The sequence below is a fragment of the Cryptomeria japonica genome, chromosome 6, assembly GCF_030272615.1.
Source record: "Cryptomeria japonica chromosome 6, Sugi_1.0, whole genome shotgun sequence".
NCBI classification, from domain to species: Eukaryota; Viridiplantae; Streptophyta; class Pinopsida; order Cupressales; family Cupressaceae; genus Cryptomeria; species Cryptomeria japonica.
This window is the reverse complement of record NC_081410.1, coordinates 626,417,957-626,433,784: the sequence shown is the minus strand read 5'-3', so window position 1 is coordinate 626,433,784 and position 15,828 is coordinate 626,417,957. Positions and strand designations below refer to the sequence as shown.

The following is a 15,828-nucleotide window of genomic DNA, read 5'->3' as shown; positions in this document are numbered from 1 at the left end:
GGTTTTCGAAAACATGAAATGCATGTATGCAAATTTATTGAAATGAGATGAAATTTGAATTTGGGGAAATTTGAATTTTGAATATTGAAAAGAATGAATTAGTTAATTAAATAATAAATTATTTAATTAATATAAAGAAAAGGAGGTTAAATGATTAGATGATTAAAATAGAAATTGAATAATTAGTAATGGTGAAGTGGGATAATTAAAATAATTTAGAAGAATAAGAACGAGATTAATTAAATAATTATTTAACTAATTAAGACGAATAATTAGCATGTTAATGATGCAACATTTTTAGGTGTCCACAGTTATGACACATGAACATTGACAAAGAGGGACTATTGACACAATATGGTTGCAACAAAGCTACAAGGAACATGCCTCAAAATAAATGATAAACAATACCATATACACACATAGTAATTCACACACTTTGAACCCTTAATGAGACTGGGGTACATGTTTCAATATACATTTCTTTGTCCTATAGATAATGGCCCTACAAACTTCTTCCTCCTAATCCACTTAAGCAAAAGAGGGGTAAGTAAAAACCTTCTTGCCCCAATGGAGGACAACCCATGAGGAGAGTGCAAACAATTTAATGATTTGAAATGAACTACAATTACTTAAATAAGTATAATATTAATATTCAAATGAAATATTTTTACCATTTGAATGAGTATATAATAATCATTAAAAAAAAGTTTATCCATAATTCAATTTATATCTAAAAAATTAAAAGATTACTTTAACAAATATTGTTATAATATTTATAAACTATTAACATATAATAATCATTAAAAAAGATATAAAACTGATCTCATATTTCAATTTGAATCTGAAAAATAAAAGATTATTTTCACAAATATTATAATATTTATAAACTATCTAATCTATAATTTTTAAAAACATCTACATTTAGTTGGACGATTAACCATATAATGTGAGCATTGAAAAATTCCGATTTAATATTTAATAGTCAGCCGTGTCTCATTATTAACTGTGTATGCAGACAATTAGGTGGTTAGACAAAATAAGCGTTCCATTTAGATTGACCATATGTTATTTAACCTTCAGCAAGATTATTGTAATTTCTTCCTGTATCCGATAAAAATTAAAGAAAACTCCGTACGAGTGGAGAACGAGGGACTCCTTAAACCTCGATAAAACCCTCGAATGAAATCCAAAGTCCAATCTACCTTAGCTTTCAGGTGATGTAAAGTGACGGTGCAGCGCAAAACGTAAAGACAATTACAGAGCTCTGCCCTCTATTCCGCATTATAAGTTTTCAAGTAAGTTCAATTTTAAAATGGATTAATTTCATGACTGCTCAACGTAATGGTCGTTTGGACACCTGCATTGATTTGTAATTCCATCGTAACATCAAACTTGATAGTTACAATTCATGTTGAATTTTTTTCAGTGCCCACAAATGGGTTCCATTTTAAAAAGTCTTTCAATACCACTAATTTTAGCTTTGATCATTGTGATATACTCCCCAATGTCTGTTTCAGCAATAAACCCTAATGTATGACCTAACCATGTTTCAGCGGGCATTCCGAAAATACGTGCTTCATCCTACATTTTCATTTTCTACACAGAATCGGGTTAACTGGGATTTTCGTTATTTAAACTTGAAAATGTTGCCTTCAACTTTTGTTCAGACTGCTAAACTCTTTGGGAAAGCAGCGGTAGAGCCCCAGGCTGAAATCCCAGTTAATGTGAAGCACCGGGTTTAGCAAGTGCTTCAAGATTATCTTTGTACATGGGATTTTAACTTTTACCAATGTCAGAGATATTAATCTCAATGCCCCATGTTTTATACACAAGCTGTTATCCAGTCTACATCAATAGAAGAACTTAACCGAGCCTTTAAAAAACATCTGCTTTTTAATTCAATTAATGAGTTTTGAGCCCTTCTTTGAAAGCATTGGTATAATTTATAAAGCCTTGTGTTATCCATAGCTTGTTGCCTCCACATCAATTGTTTATGAAGGACACCAAGCTTGCTTGCAACTGTGTCAACTTTGAGCAACATTGGATTCCCAACGCAGGAGCTTGGGAAACTTTACAAACAACACCCAAATATATTCAGTCGTTCTTCAAAAGAACTGCAAAATTAACTGCAATTCTATGAGTGTGTTGGAGTCAGTAAGGCTTCTGTTGTCATAATCTGTTGTCCGTTAGTTCTTAATGATGATCTATATAGAAACTTTATGGTAGTTATTATTGGTTTGAATGGTTGCCAACTGGAGAAAAGCAGGATTTTCTGTTTGATGGAAATAAATCTGTACAACAGGGTGACTTAGAAAACTTCACGCTTTTAGTGGGCATTGGTTGTTCTTGGGATGAGATAAGTCATTTCATATCAAGATTCACCTCCTCAACAATGGTTCAGAAGAATCTCTATGCACTATTATAGAATTTTCATCAAGTTGAGGAATATGGAAGGAAAATTTTTACAGCATTTTCCTTACGTGTTCCAAAATTCTGAATCCTGAACTGGTCAAATCTATGGAGATATGTGTTGCAACTTGCAAGTGCTGGACTATACCAGGAGGCAAAAGAGGAATTTGATTGTTATAGGGTAAATCAATTAAGCTTCTTGAATACACAGTTGGAATGATTTTTGAAAAGAAAATTTTCTGCATTCATTAAAAAACATCTCAAGAACGTGAAGCCAATTACTCCATTGTGCAAAGATGATTGAGAAAATATTCAGTTTATGTTATCGGATGGAGTAGATGTAGTTGATAAAGCTATTCTAGAAAATCTAGAAAATATTCACTTTATGCGGAGTAGATGTAGTTAATAAAGCCATTCCAGAAAAATTTCAAAGCATAATGATGGAAGGAGGAGATTTAGCTAATAGAAAGAAAGACCTAGTTGTTGACAGCTTTCAAGAGAAGCATTCTGCAGCTGTTCAAGAACTATAAATTCGGGAAATTTAGAGAGCCTTATTTTAATGCATAAGCTGAACACTTTCTTGAAAGTAGCCTTAGCCAAAAACTTTGAAAAGATTACAAAGTTGCTAGAAGGATTTCATATACATCCAATAAGTTGCAGGAGCGATTCAATTATATGGTGGGGCTTGGATTTCCTTTTTGTGCTCTTTGTAAGATACTCTGGGTGCAACCTGGTATATTCAACCAAAGTTTGTATCCACTTCCAATGAAAGTTGATTTTCTTCGCAGTTCCATAAGCAAGCTACTCCAGGTCCTTGAATTATGTCCAATGTACTTGACTCAGCGTCTTGAGCACAGAATCATACTCAGATACAAATTTTATCAATGGTTAAGGGTAAATAATGTTCTTAAGTTGGAGTTTGGCGTCTCTTCCATCATTAGGCCATCATAGAAAAGCTTTGAGAAAAAATATGTAATGCTTCACCCTGAAGGAAGGAACTATTTCAGGCAATGCATGCTCACATATGAACATGCTTCATCTCCTCAAGAAAATATTCAGTTTGTTTTATTGGATGGAGTAGATGTAGTTGATAAAGCCAGTCCAGAAAATGTTCAAAGCTTAATGATGGAAGGAGGAGATTTAGCTAATAGAAAGAAAGACGTAGTTGTTGACAGCTTTCCACAGAAACATTCTGCATCTGTTCAAGAATTACAAATTTTTGAAAATTTAGAGAGGTTTATTTCAATGCACAAGTTGAACATTTTCTTGAAAGTAGGCTTAGCTAAAAACTTTGAAAGGTGACTAAAGTTTCCAAAATGATTGACCGTAAATTCGATAAGCTGCAGGAGTGATTCAATTGTTTGCTGGGACTTGGGTTGGCCTTTTTGTGCTCTTTGTAAGATACAATGGTTGCACCCTAATATATTCAGCCAAAGTTTGCATTCACTTTAAAAGAAAATCAACTTTCTTTGTTATAGACCCACAAATTATGCCTATAATATCTGTATCACTAGGTATTTGTAGGCAAATACCACTATCCATGGCTATGTAGAAATCCCAATGCATAAAACTATAAAAAGCAACAATCAATATTGGTAAAATAGAAAGACAAGGACTATCAGTTACAGCTATATTGAGAGTAAAATCATTAAATGGCCTTTGTATTCTACCAACATTCTCTTTTGACCGGTACTCTAGAATGCAAAACAATCCATACACAATTATCAGAAAAAAAGAGGAGGCTCGATTAAAAGCGCTCTCACTATGAAAAATGAGGTATGCAATTTCAATCCAATCTCTTCCACATAACTTTAAATTTAATTTCAGACTACACACTTTACAATATTGGTCTTCAAAAATTATCTTTCTCAACTAACTCATTCAAACCTTTTTGGTGTGTAGGTGGATACTTAATAGTAACAGTCCAAACAAAAAAAGGGCAAAAAAATTCACTTCTTCTAAATAAATTTGTGCATGATCTTACTCCAATGCATGGCAAACTCGTATGCAAAAGATCAACATCAATGACAAATAGGAAAAGTTACTGGCCAATATTAATTTTAAATTTAATTATTCTACTTAAAAGACTATCTTTATCATAAATAATAATTTTGTTTGTTATATTACGCATGACAAAAAACATTTGTACTTAACATGTATCATAATATTTATCGATTATAGGAGTTCCAAATACACACAAATATATGGTTCAAACATAAAGGGTCTTAATTTTTCTTTACTCTTAACTCTAATATTACTTCTTGTTGTAGAACCAATTCTATACTAAACAAAAAATTCAATATTGAAAATGTCGATGGGCATGACATCGAATATTTCTACAATGATGTCACTCCTCTCAAGACTCAACACCTACTATTGTTCTAATTATTACACAATTGTATTGTTGTGTCATTTTTTTTTAAATAGTACTTATAGATTATTAAATTCAAATATAGAACTCCTTTCAAACAAATTTTATATAAATTACAATCGGCGTATCCATTGCGCCTCCTTACGGTGCAAGTGCTAGTTTTAAGAAAATAACACATACAATAACAATTGGCAAAAATGTTCATACCATCTAATCACAATTTCCTCAAATGTGCTATCATGCCCCTTCTGTTTGATTAGAAAGCATTTAATACTCATGTGGGAAACCTTTTAATTTATTTACAGGAAATTTTTAATATTTGAATGCTCAAAAGTGAGCTATGGAGAGTAAACCTTGGAATTGTGTGTAGAGAAGTGGGGGGATCATTAAAGGCCGCAGGAAACTTTACAGCAATTTTGTAAGTTCTTAAACATCAGATGAGTATTTGAAGAAATAAAAATTTCCTGCTGTTTAGAATGATATATGTCTTGGATGATTTTTTCCCTAATTATTTTTGCTTTTTACAAACTCATTCAATTTCACCAACGCCTGCTTCTAGTTTGCTTTTGTGTGAAGTTCTGCAAAATGCATTTGGTTTAAGTGTGGACTTTTTGGTATGTGTTAATTTTGAATCTTTGTTGTTTTCAATAAGCAAAGTTGGATTATATTTTTACACTGTTGTTCTGTTCATGTTGCATTCAAATTTGGTGGTTTGTTTTTTAGTAAGTACATTTGATGCCCTCACTCTGTAGCAGGTGATAGTAAAAACTCTGTGTTTTACACTGTGCTGCTTGTAGCATTGGAATGGCAAAAACTTATGATTTTTAATATTCTCTCTTGCTGGCCGCAGCATTGGATCATAACATTTACAAAAAAAGCCTAAACAGTACTAAGTTGTTAAGCATCCTAGAAAGAAGACTTGACAAGCTCTGTATTTCATTTTCCTTATATTGAAGGGTGAGATTGGATGACATTGCCATAGACCGCCTTAATCTGAGAGCAACCTTCCCCATTTTTTAGATTCTGTAACTGTGATTTGTACTCATCCAGAGTTGTGTAAAGGATGCCTTTGCAGAAAAAAAATGATTGCATCTTCCCACTTGCCAGTGAAGGCATGGAATTCATCTCTCCTTGCAGTTTAAATCTGGAAATCAATATGGTTCCTGTTTTTCGGTTTTCTTGTAATTGTAGACTTGCCAGATTCAGAAGTATAGGCACTTTGCAAATTAACTCTGTGACAAGGTCATCCAACAGTATCAATACAAACACAGTGCTCCATTTTGGAATAATGCCATCAGTTAAGTTCCTATAGCCTAAAAATTTATGGTGTTTGCAGGCATCCCCTGTGTGAGCAATTCCAAAAGCATTGCACAACAAGAGACATAGTCTTGATCAGCCATCTTATCAATTATATTTTGAGCATGCTCTATGCTATAAGACTTGGCATTTATATATACAATAATACAAGGGTACTTCTAACAGAAATGTTTTAGTCAAATCCATTCTATGATGCTAGCATGGACTTCCTTGCCATGTTCCAGAGCTGCAATACACACACCTGCCCTCAGAACAGTGGAAACTATAAATGGCCCAACTTTATATCTACATGTTATGATTTGCAAAATAATTTCCAGGTCTCCCCATCCTTAATACTAAGGGACTAGTTTGGAATCACTGTATTCGCTTTCAGTGAGATAAATATTTGTTTTTCCTGAAGAACTTGGACATTGTATTACTGGAAGCAAAATCATATGCTCATTTAGTCCACAAAGAAGCTTATTCATGCTTATATATATGTATCTTTGCGAATGTTATGGTAGACAAAAGCTATTGACAAAGTCATTCATGCAAGCACACAGATGTAGGAATATTATTTTATTTAAAACAAATAAGCCTTTGTGAATCTCATGATAGACAATAGCTTTTGACAAATCCATTCATGCTAGCACACAGCTGTAGGAATATTATTTTATTTAAAACAATTTTCCCGAGATTTACCCAATTTGGGTTAGATATTGCTAATTTCAAAATAGTAGTGGATTTGGTTTCATAGAAGAGAACTCTATCATACATTTTAATCTTACATTTCTCTAAGTTTATTTTGTAGAAAAAGTTATATGAATTCCTTATTTGTTTGCTTACAATTTTATTCTACAAGATATGAATACAAATTCTACTAATTTTTTTTGTCTCTGCAGTTGGTTTTGCAGTGTCTTGTTCTACGGATTCCTTTGGTGTATTAATCTAGAGAGAGTAGCCTTGACACTATGTACGGAGGTGGTGTGTACTTGTACTATTTCTTTTTATTATGACCCATTGGACATCCATTTTGCATGGGACCAAGTGTTTATTCATGATCATTTATGCTGCTTTGTTTGGTAGAATTTTATGGAGTTTATTTTTCATCCATGTCAGATTAATCAAAATCATAGGAAGATCTTGCAAGCACATTTTAGAATATATTATATGGCTGTCTGTATTTGTTATGATCCCATTTGCTAGGTCAGATTTATCCTTGTTCCTTCTTTTTTTGGGCTAAAGGTGCCTTGGTAAGGGAGTTGGGACCATAGACCCAGATTTTTCCAAGTGAGATATCAATTGCCATTTGGTGTTAAATAACCAAACCAGGAAAATAAATTTATCATGAATTTCAAAAGTAAAATGTAACTGTCAATTTTTCTACCTATAGGGAAATCTCTATTCTTCAGTTCCGACCACTGCTACAATAAATCTAATTGCTTTCTTATTTTATCCATCACACTCCTTATTTTTTTTATCATTCTCCTTATTTTAACTCAATCATGAAAAGACATCAGAAAGAATGCATGAAGCCATTTTTTATGCACACAATTTTTTTCTCTTTTTGATTCGGAGTTTTACAATTTGTAATGGAGAGAAAGTACTCATGCTTTGACACAATCTTTTGAGATTAGCTTTATTACTTTAGAGGAAAACAGATGACTATAAATCATCATATTTAACTTCTTCTCCCCTCATTTGGCTGCTAGACTTGCTTGTATCATTACTTTTAAATGCTTACGATTAATATTTTTAATTTGTTACAAAATATTTCTTAAATTGTCTTCTAGACTGAATGAATACTTAAATAAGATTTTCGAAGGACATGTGCCTGAATTGAAGGCACTTCTTAGTTTATTTCAAGCTCAATGTATGATTAGACTTGCACAATACATTACAATTTGTTTATTGTTCATAGAGAATGCACAACCCTTAGGGATTAAGAAAATACTTCATTCTTTACATTTTCTATTGTGCAGAAATGAAAAAGTTATGCTTGTGGAAGAAATGCTTAACCCTCACATTTGGTGGTGATAGAGTGCCATTAATCTACAATAGTTGTACCAATTTTTTTGCTTAACCATAAACTATGCTTGACATGCAATGCACAAATCCAGTAGAGGAGCATCATTTGGTGGTAATATATTGTGTCCACATCTATAGCCTAGCATAAATTTCGAAATTCCCAGCAGATCATGGGTTCATATATGGCTCCCATGGATAGACTGATCATTCATTAAAAATAGACTTAGCTGGTAGATTGGTCTGTTGTTTAGGTGATATTTATTATAAATGTGTCACAACATCTTCTTCTGTATCCGTTGTTGTTGTACTTGATGTAGAGGAAGTAATGGTATTTGATATGTTACTTATATGGTTGAAATGAGGTGATAATTGCTGCATTGTGATCTCATATATAGTGACATTTAATAACTGGAAAGCATGATCTTGTAAATTAGAGATGACTTAGAATTAGAAAGAATAAGTAGATGAACAAGGGGGAATGATTTACATTGTGCTTTACTACCCATACAATTATTTTCTTTTGGAGTCGGTTTTGCAGTCAAACATAAGCTATTTGTTTTTTGTCTAATGAGTCGTTGTGTAGTACTTGTCTTCCACATTCTTGAATGTTGTGCTTTTAAGCTCTGATAAAAGTAATTGCGCAGCCAACATATGGCACTTTCCAATGCATTAGATGAGATGAAGAATGAAGCTTCGGAAGTGTAATATCCCCCAGCAGTGTATTGACTGAAATACAAGAGATATTTGCTCACAGCTGTCTTTCCAATTTGCGTGTTATGCGTTTTATATTTCTCTGTGTTATGCTGATGTGGTTGTCTCAGAATTTTCAGTCTTGTGTAGGAGTTGTCAACCACATATTTTCCATTCAAGCATAACTACAAATGACTCCTAGTGAAAGAATGATTGCCTAGGATGGTTATACTACTAGTTCATAAGCTATTACATTCATTTAGACATTAGAACATAGACTTACAATTAGCTGTCATTACATCAAACACTTGTCATGAAATCTTCAGACATGCATACAATTGGAAAGCAACCTTGTTTCTCCTTTCTTATTCAGAATGATGATCAAATAAACTCTTACAATAACATTACTAATGACCCAACTCTTAGCATTCAATATTCAGTAATCCTGAAGACAAGGGACAGCCATGGATATTAACCAAACATCTGAAAGTACATTAAGTGATGCCAAATAAACCTGATTGGAAGTCGCCTAGCTGGAAGTTTGAAGAGCAACCAATATCCTTTGTGAATGAGATCTTCCTAGCCAAATCGTGGCTCATTATCTGCCGCCCCTGTTCTGTAGTAGATAGTTGATAATGATTTGTTTTGCAGCTTCTAAGTGTTCTCACAAACACCAAAACCCATTGCCATACTCTCATGAATGGAGTGCTTCAGTCAGGTTGGGAAATCGCTGCACCAGTGTGTTATGAACTTATGAGCAAATTGTGGTACTTGAAGGGTCTGATTGAAATTATCTCAGACCTGCTATATAATCTGAAACCTTCTCAATTGTCCTCCAATCTGCTCCTGATGGAATCGCTTAATGTCTCCAATAATAGCACTATCTTCCAATGGTGAAGTTCGATGCACATAACTATAGATATAAGCAAAATCGGGGAGTATGGCAAATCTGATCAACTTGTATCAGACCTGAAAATATGACTAAGTCCTCCCTAATTTCACCTTCAAACATTTGCTAAGAGATCGCCTTGTGTCCTCAATGAAAGCGCTGTCCTCATATGAAGATTTTGATGCCTAAACAAATGATAAAAGCAAAAATCGTGGGAATGGAGGATTGGCTCGATATGCTTCAGACCTGCTACAACCTGCAATCTTCCAATTTCTCCTTCAATATGCAACAAAATGAATCGCCCAATAACCACAGGGCTATAGCTGCTATTTGTTGGTGTACGTTTTATCATATACCGAACATTAGAGTAAGATACCCAAAGGTATTCTATCCTCTCTTGAAAAATCACTGCTTATCATATGGCGATTCCAAGGTCTATATGTGTGAACAAGCGACTTTAGTGGGATAGCTACTTAGGTAGTTGTTGACGTGTATTTTGTACACAATCATACACAGAATAAAATACCTAAAGGCATCTTATCCTCTCTTGAGAAAATAGTCTCTAACTGCTGAAGATTCGCGTAAAGGATCAGTTAGGTAGACTCCAAGGTTCTTTTAGTGGGGTCTCCACGTGTGGACAAGCTCCAGTGGTATGATGTGATTTGCTGGAATCACAAGGGGACTTACATTGAACTTCCGATCTGCTTTGCTGGACACAGGCTCTGACTAACTTAGATTAAAAAAAATGGAAAAAGGATAAGGGCGAAGAGAGGATCTAATCCTAATACTAAGAATGTAGGAGCAATGATTTGATTTTTGACAAAACTCTAACTAGATCTTGTTTTGACATCAATGGAACATCTACACAAGACTAGTGCGATCTTCTAAGGGAGCTTTATGATGTTCAAATCATCACCGCAGGCATAGATACCATCCAAGTTGATGCATATCAATGAAGAGGCAACAAATTGAAATTGAGCTTAGGCTGAATGATTCCAGTTGACTACGCAAGGCAAGTCTGCAATCAACAAACTGCTAGTAGTATGGATGTACGAATTCCACCATCAATCAATCACACTTCCTCCATTCATCTAATTATCTACCATCTAAGATTGAAGACTTCAACAAGAAACCATGCAAATTGCAAGAAAACGACATATTTCACCATTACTTCAATGAAAATGGAGTTTGTTTACAATCAATGGCAACAATTTCTTGCCTTGTCCTCCTATTCTACTCTAATTACTATTCTATCAACTATATTCTAACTCTTCCAACTATTTACAACTCTCTCTAATCATCTAAAATTAACCCTTACAAAATGAAATGCCTGGGCTTATATAGTGCCCACAATACAATTTGATGGCTTAGATCAATTCAAGATCAATGGCCAAGATTTTACAATGAAAACCCTAATTAGGGTTTGTTACAACCATTACATAACATTTAATGCTTGACCAATGATAAAATTGTATTGCTTGGACACATGTCCCTTCTAGAAAAATCGACCAATGGATAGCCGGGGTAGGTACATCGAAGTTTGTGCCACCTTCCATGAGTTAAGTACATTGAATCTGGACATGCTGAGGTGGACTTCACTGACTGGAGGAGTGATGACTGGGATGCCACCTCATCTGACACTTGAAGCTTGCTAGATATTCAATTTGATGTCGTTGAGAGGCTATCTTTAATTAACTCTTGTTCTAACTCCTTTTGTCCTTGATGTGCAGGATGATGTACCTCGCCTTGGAACGCTGGATTGGAAGAGGTCGCCCTTGTCCTGGCTAAGACCGTCCCGGCGAAGACCGTCCTGGCGAAGACCGTCCTGGATCCGGCTTGATTTTCCTTGAAGAGACCTCCATTTGATGCCTACACAACATTTCAAAATTAGTACCATGATTTTGCAATACATAACATAAATTAGAGAGCAATTTTTTAGGAAACTTAATGATAAGTCCTTTATTAATCATTTCCTAAAAAAACGATTGAGCTAAGGAAAAACAAAATTTCAAAATTCAAAATTAAGGCAATGACAATCAAAATTCGAAATTAAAACAAGAGATCTTGCCATACCTTACTCGAGAGCTTAACTCTAAAATGCAAAATGAATAAAATTCGCCTAGGCGAAATTGAGGTATAAATAGTCTTCAATGTTATCTCCTCAAAAGATCAATTTCGCCACCTTTGGATTTCAACGTGATCTTCAAGTCTTGCCTCTTTGACAATTCGCTCAAATGGATCTTCAAGTTCGCCTTAACAAATCCTCCTAGTCTCGCACCTTTGACGTGGTCTTCAATCCTTGACAAATTCGCTCCAACGAAGTCTCCAAGATATCGCACCACCTTTATTAGTAAACTCCAAATCGCACTTCTCCCTTGTCTTCCTTAATTCGCATGTAGAAGGATAAAATGATGATGTGAAAATGAAATCTTCCACTCCCCATATATAGCGCTTGAATTGCATTTATCCCTTAGGCCGACTTGAGGATATAAAACAATTTTTTAAATGATTTTTAAATGATTTAGCAAGGCCGACCTCCCTTTGTAGCGCTTCAAATTCGATTTTTATTAATTAATTAATTAATTATTAATGCCTTACGTTTTTAATTTGCAAATTTCGATTTTTAATAAAGGCAAAATAATTAATAAAAGATCAACGCCACATTAAATGCCAAATTAAATAGGATTTTCAATTTTTTATCGAACTTAGCATTTAAGGAAAATTTGAATTGCTTATCTGGCGTCAAAACTATGAAAATGAGAGGGACGTACCTCATCGCCCTGGTCCCTTGGAGAGGGACAGGAGCGATCCATGATTTTGTCTTGATTTTTGCATTTTTCACGTTCAACTCCTTCATCTCCACGTTCAACATTAATCATCATGATGAGCTCTTCGAATTTGATTGCCTTGCATGCGTTCATGAGTGTCTTTGGATGTTCATCGCCCCGGTCCTTGTCCAAAGGACAGGAGCGATCTTCAAATTTCCACGTTCAATATGCATCCTTTTATCTTCGATCTTCATTGTGATGTCCTCCAAACGTCGTCCCTTGCCTCGCTTAACCTCACCTTGCTTTGATCTTGAAGGAATATGAGTGCTCTTGATAGGATCGCCCTGGTCCTTGTCCAAAGGACAGGAGCGATATAGGCTCTTTGTGCAAATTGGTAGCATTTTAACGTTCAACACTTTGGTATATCACCTTCAAAAGACGCCTTAGACCTTTTACCATCTTGCAAAACCTTGGCTTGACGTAAATTTTGAGAGACTTGGCCAATATAATCAATATCGCTCTGGTCCCTTCCTGAGGGACAGGAGCGAACTTCAAGTTTTTAAGCTTGTCCTTGCGTTCTTCAACTTGCCATTACCTTCAATGCGTGAAATGACGTCCCTTGATTCCTCTTGGTGGCTTGATACTTGTTAAACTTTCAAAATCTTGGTCTTTATGGAAATTTCGCTCTGGTCCCTTCCTGAGGGACAGGAGCGAATTAGGATATTTTAGAGCAAATCCCTCAATGTGGCGATCCTTGTAACTTTGTGCTTGATGGAGATGCTTCGAAACGTCCTTGGTACCTTGTTCTTCGCCTTGGAGTGTCCTGATCTTGGAGGGACGGCAATATAATCATCATATCGCCCTGGTCCCTTGGAGAGGGACAGGAGCGATCTTGGCTTTGTATGCTTCACTTCACTTTGCTAGCTTCCAGATTTATATTCAACGGGTTCATAATGCGTCCTTCCATTCATCCATGCCTTGGAATCGGTCGTAACTTGGCGAGAAAATCATCTATAACAAAAATCGCTCTGGTCCCTTCCTGAGGGACAGGAGCGAACTTAAGCATTTTATTGTTTTGATCAAGTCTGGATGCTCTATCATGCTCATTTCGTCCTTCACCATGCCTTTGATGTCTCGATTCGTCCAAACAAGGTCAGGAATGGCCTAACTAAGCATTTTCGCTCTGGTCCCTTGGTGAGGGACACGAGCGATTCGCCTTGGTCCCTTGGAGAGGGACAGGAGCGCTTTTCGCTCTGGACCCTTGGAGAAGGACACGAGCGAAATTTGACTTTTCGCACTCTCAATCAGGACAATTTTAATGGAATATAACATTTAAGTATAAGTGACATTTCCTTCTATGTTTCTTCTTTCTTATACTTTAAGTTATATTCCATATATACTTTCAGGATGTTTGAGAGTGGTTTCAGACCTCCAGGAGTTATATTGCAAAATCTAGTTTTTGGAGGTTTTTTCAGTTTCCAGACTTAGTCAAATTCAGGATCAGGGCATTCCAGACTTAACCAAATTTCAGGATCAGGACCTCACTCAGGCCGGACTTGCTATCCTATGTGATCCCCTGGGCGACGCTTCAAGTTATATTCATTTGATAAAATGCACCTCTCTGGACCTTTTCACATCGTCAAGACGTTAAAATCCTGCAAGGACAAAGCAATATTGGATTTGTAGCTCCGGTCCTTCATTGAGGGACAGGAGCGATTTTGCTCCTGGAGGCATTTCTGTGCTCATGAAAATCTTCAATTTATATTCAATGGAAAGATCTCGCCGCTCTCCATCACTTCCAACTCGAAATTTGTCCGGACTCTGCAGGAGTAGTGAGATATTTGAAAATGAGCTCCCGTCCTTCACTGAGGGACAGGAGCGATTTAGCTCCTACAGGCCAAAATAACACGATTTTACACATTTTATCACTTCACAAGGCGAAAACAAATCATTTGAAATGCCTAGGATCAAAATTCAAAAAAGTCAAAATTTGGTCAAAAATATTCAATTGGACAAAAAAATCACATTTCATCTTCAACACTTAGACAAATTTAAGCTCTGCATCAACATTCCAATTGAAAATTAGACCATTCTGGCGAATTCATTGCATTCAAAATTTGCATCCTACGAAAGGAAGCTCAAAAGCCCTCAAAAACGACTGGATTTTGGCCTGAAAAGACAGAATTTAAAACCCTAAGGCTTGGCCCTAAATCCAGACAACTAACAAACTAACAAAACCCTAGAAAAAGCAAAGCGAAAACGAACAAAACGAGCAAAAAAAACATGGGTCCCCATTTGCAATGGGGCGATGTGTGAAAACGTCGCAACAGTAGTGTATGCTGAAAATCTCAAGGGGGACTTACGTTTACAAATGTCTTTCAAGCTTTTGGACTTAGATAAATTTGTTTGTTTCTGGCTGTCTCTCTTTTTTTTGGATTTTTCCGAGATTTAGGCTTTCAAAAAGGGGAAAAAGGGGAAAATGAGGATAGGGTTAAGAATGCTGATCTAAACCAATGAATTCTGGAGACGGTATTAATTAGGTGTTCTCGGGAAACCACACTTTGCTTCACCACACTAAGGACAACTACACAAAGCGGGTGCAATCTTCAATGGGTTGTGCTTATGATCGAAGTTTTGACATACACAGGGGATAGGCTCAGACTAACTTTGCACAGTGAAATGGAAATCATCCATTCACCAAAGTATGAGTGGAGATACACCGTTAATTGATACTTATCAAATCCTTCATTTAACTGTAACAACTTTGAAAGCAAATCTAAATTAACTTCTAACTAATGTGTTGAGGAAATTGATTACAAAGCCTTAAGAGAAAGCGCACATGCAATGTATTATTTGAAAAATGATCTTCACGCAACAATATATCAAAAACCTCACACTCTCCAAATGAGAGGAGGTAGCCTTATATAGGAGTCCAGAAATTATGAACGACTGAGATCGAACAGTGATCAAGGGCCTAGATTGAAAGCTACAAACCCTAATTAGGGTTTCCCAAAACGAACTACCCCCAACCAATAAGAAAATTATGTTTGGGGACACTTGTCCTTCTTGCTAAATATGAACCAACAATGAAAATAGAAGGTTGTTGCATTGTGAAGTGTGCCCTTCTAGAAGCTTCTAGATAAGTCAGGTTCATTGAACCTGGACATGCTGACTTGGAACAATCTGATTGGTTGGGAGATGCCGAGGTGCCACCTTAGTGTGTTGGATGTCTTCCTTGAATTCTCCAATTTGTGTGAAGAAATTGTCTAAGTATGGAAATTTGTCTCTTCTTGTCACCGTCTGATTCTGATTGGGAGCTTGTTTTTTAATTTCTTCAAGAGATGAAATCCTTCAAGAAGTTGTATGGATGCAATTCC

The 15,828-nt window shown here is 35.6% G+C and overlaps 1 protein-coding gene across 7 annotated transcripts in view; it reads left to right on the top strand.

Moving 5' to 3' along the window:
* Positions 1 to 1,010: 1,010 nt before the first annotated feature.
* Positions 1,011 to 15,828, top strand: part of LOC131068691 (actin-related protein 4) — a 210,726-nt gene continuing 195,908 nt past the window's right edge. The window contains exons 1-3 of one of the 7 annotated variants that reach the window (XM_059207535.1): positions 1,019 to 1,295; positions 5,156 to 5,198; positions 6,979 to 7,060. In XM_059207535.1, the coding sequence (XP_059063518.1) occupies positions 7,048 to 7,060 (13 nt within the window). In that variant the 5' untranslated portion in view covers positions 1,019 to 1,295; positions 5,156 to 5,198; positions 6,979 to 7,047. Of the gene's footprint in view, positions 1,296 to 5,085; positions 5,199 to 6,978; positions 7,061 to 15,828 lie in introns of all 7 variants that reach the window. The other 6 variants (XM_059207536.1, XM_058003938.2, XM_058003940.2 and 3 more) reach the window with 6 other exon arrangements.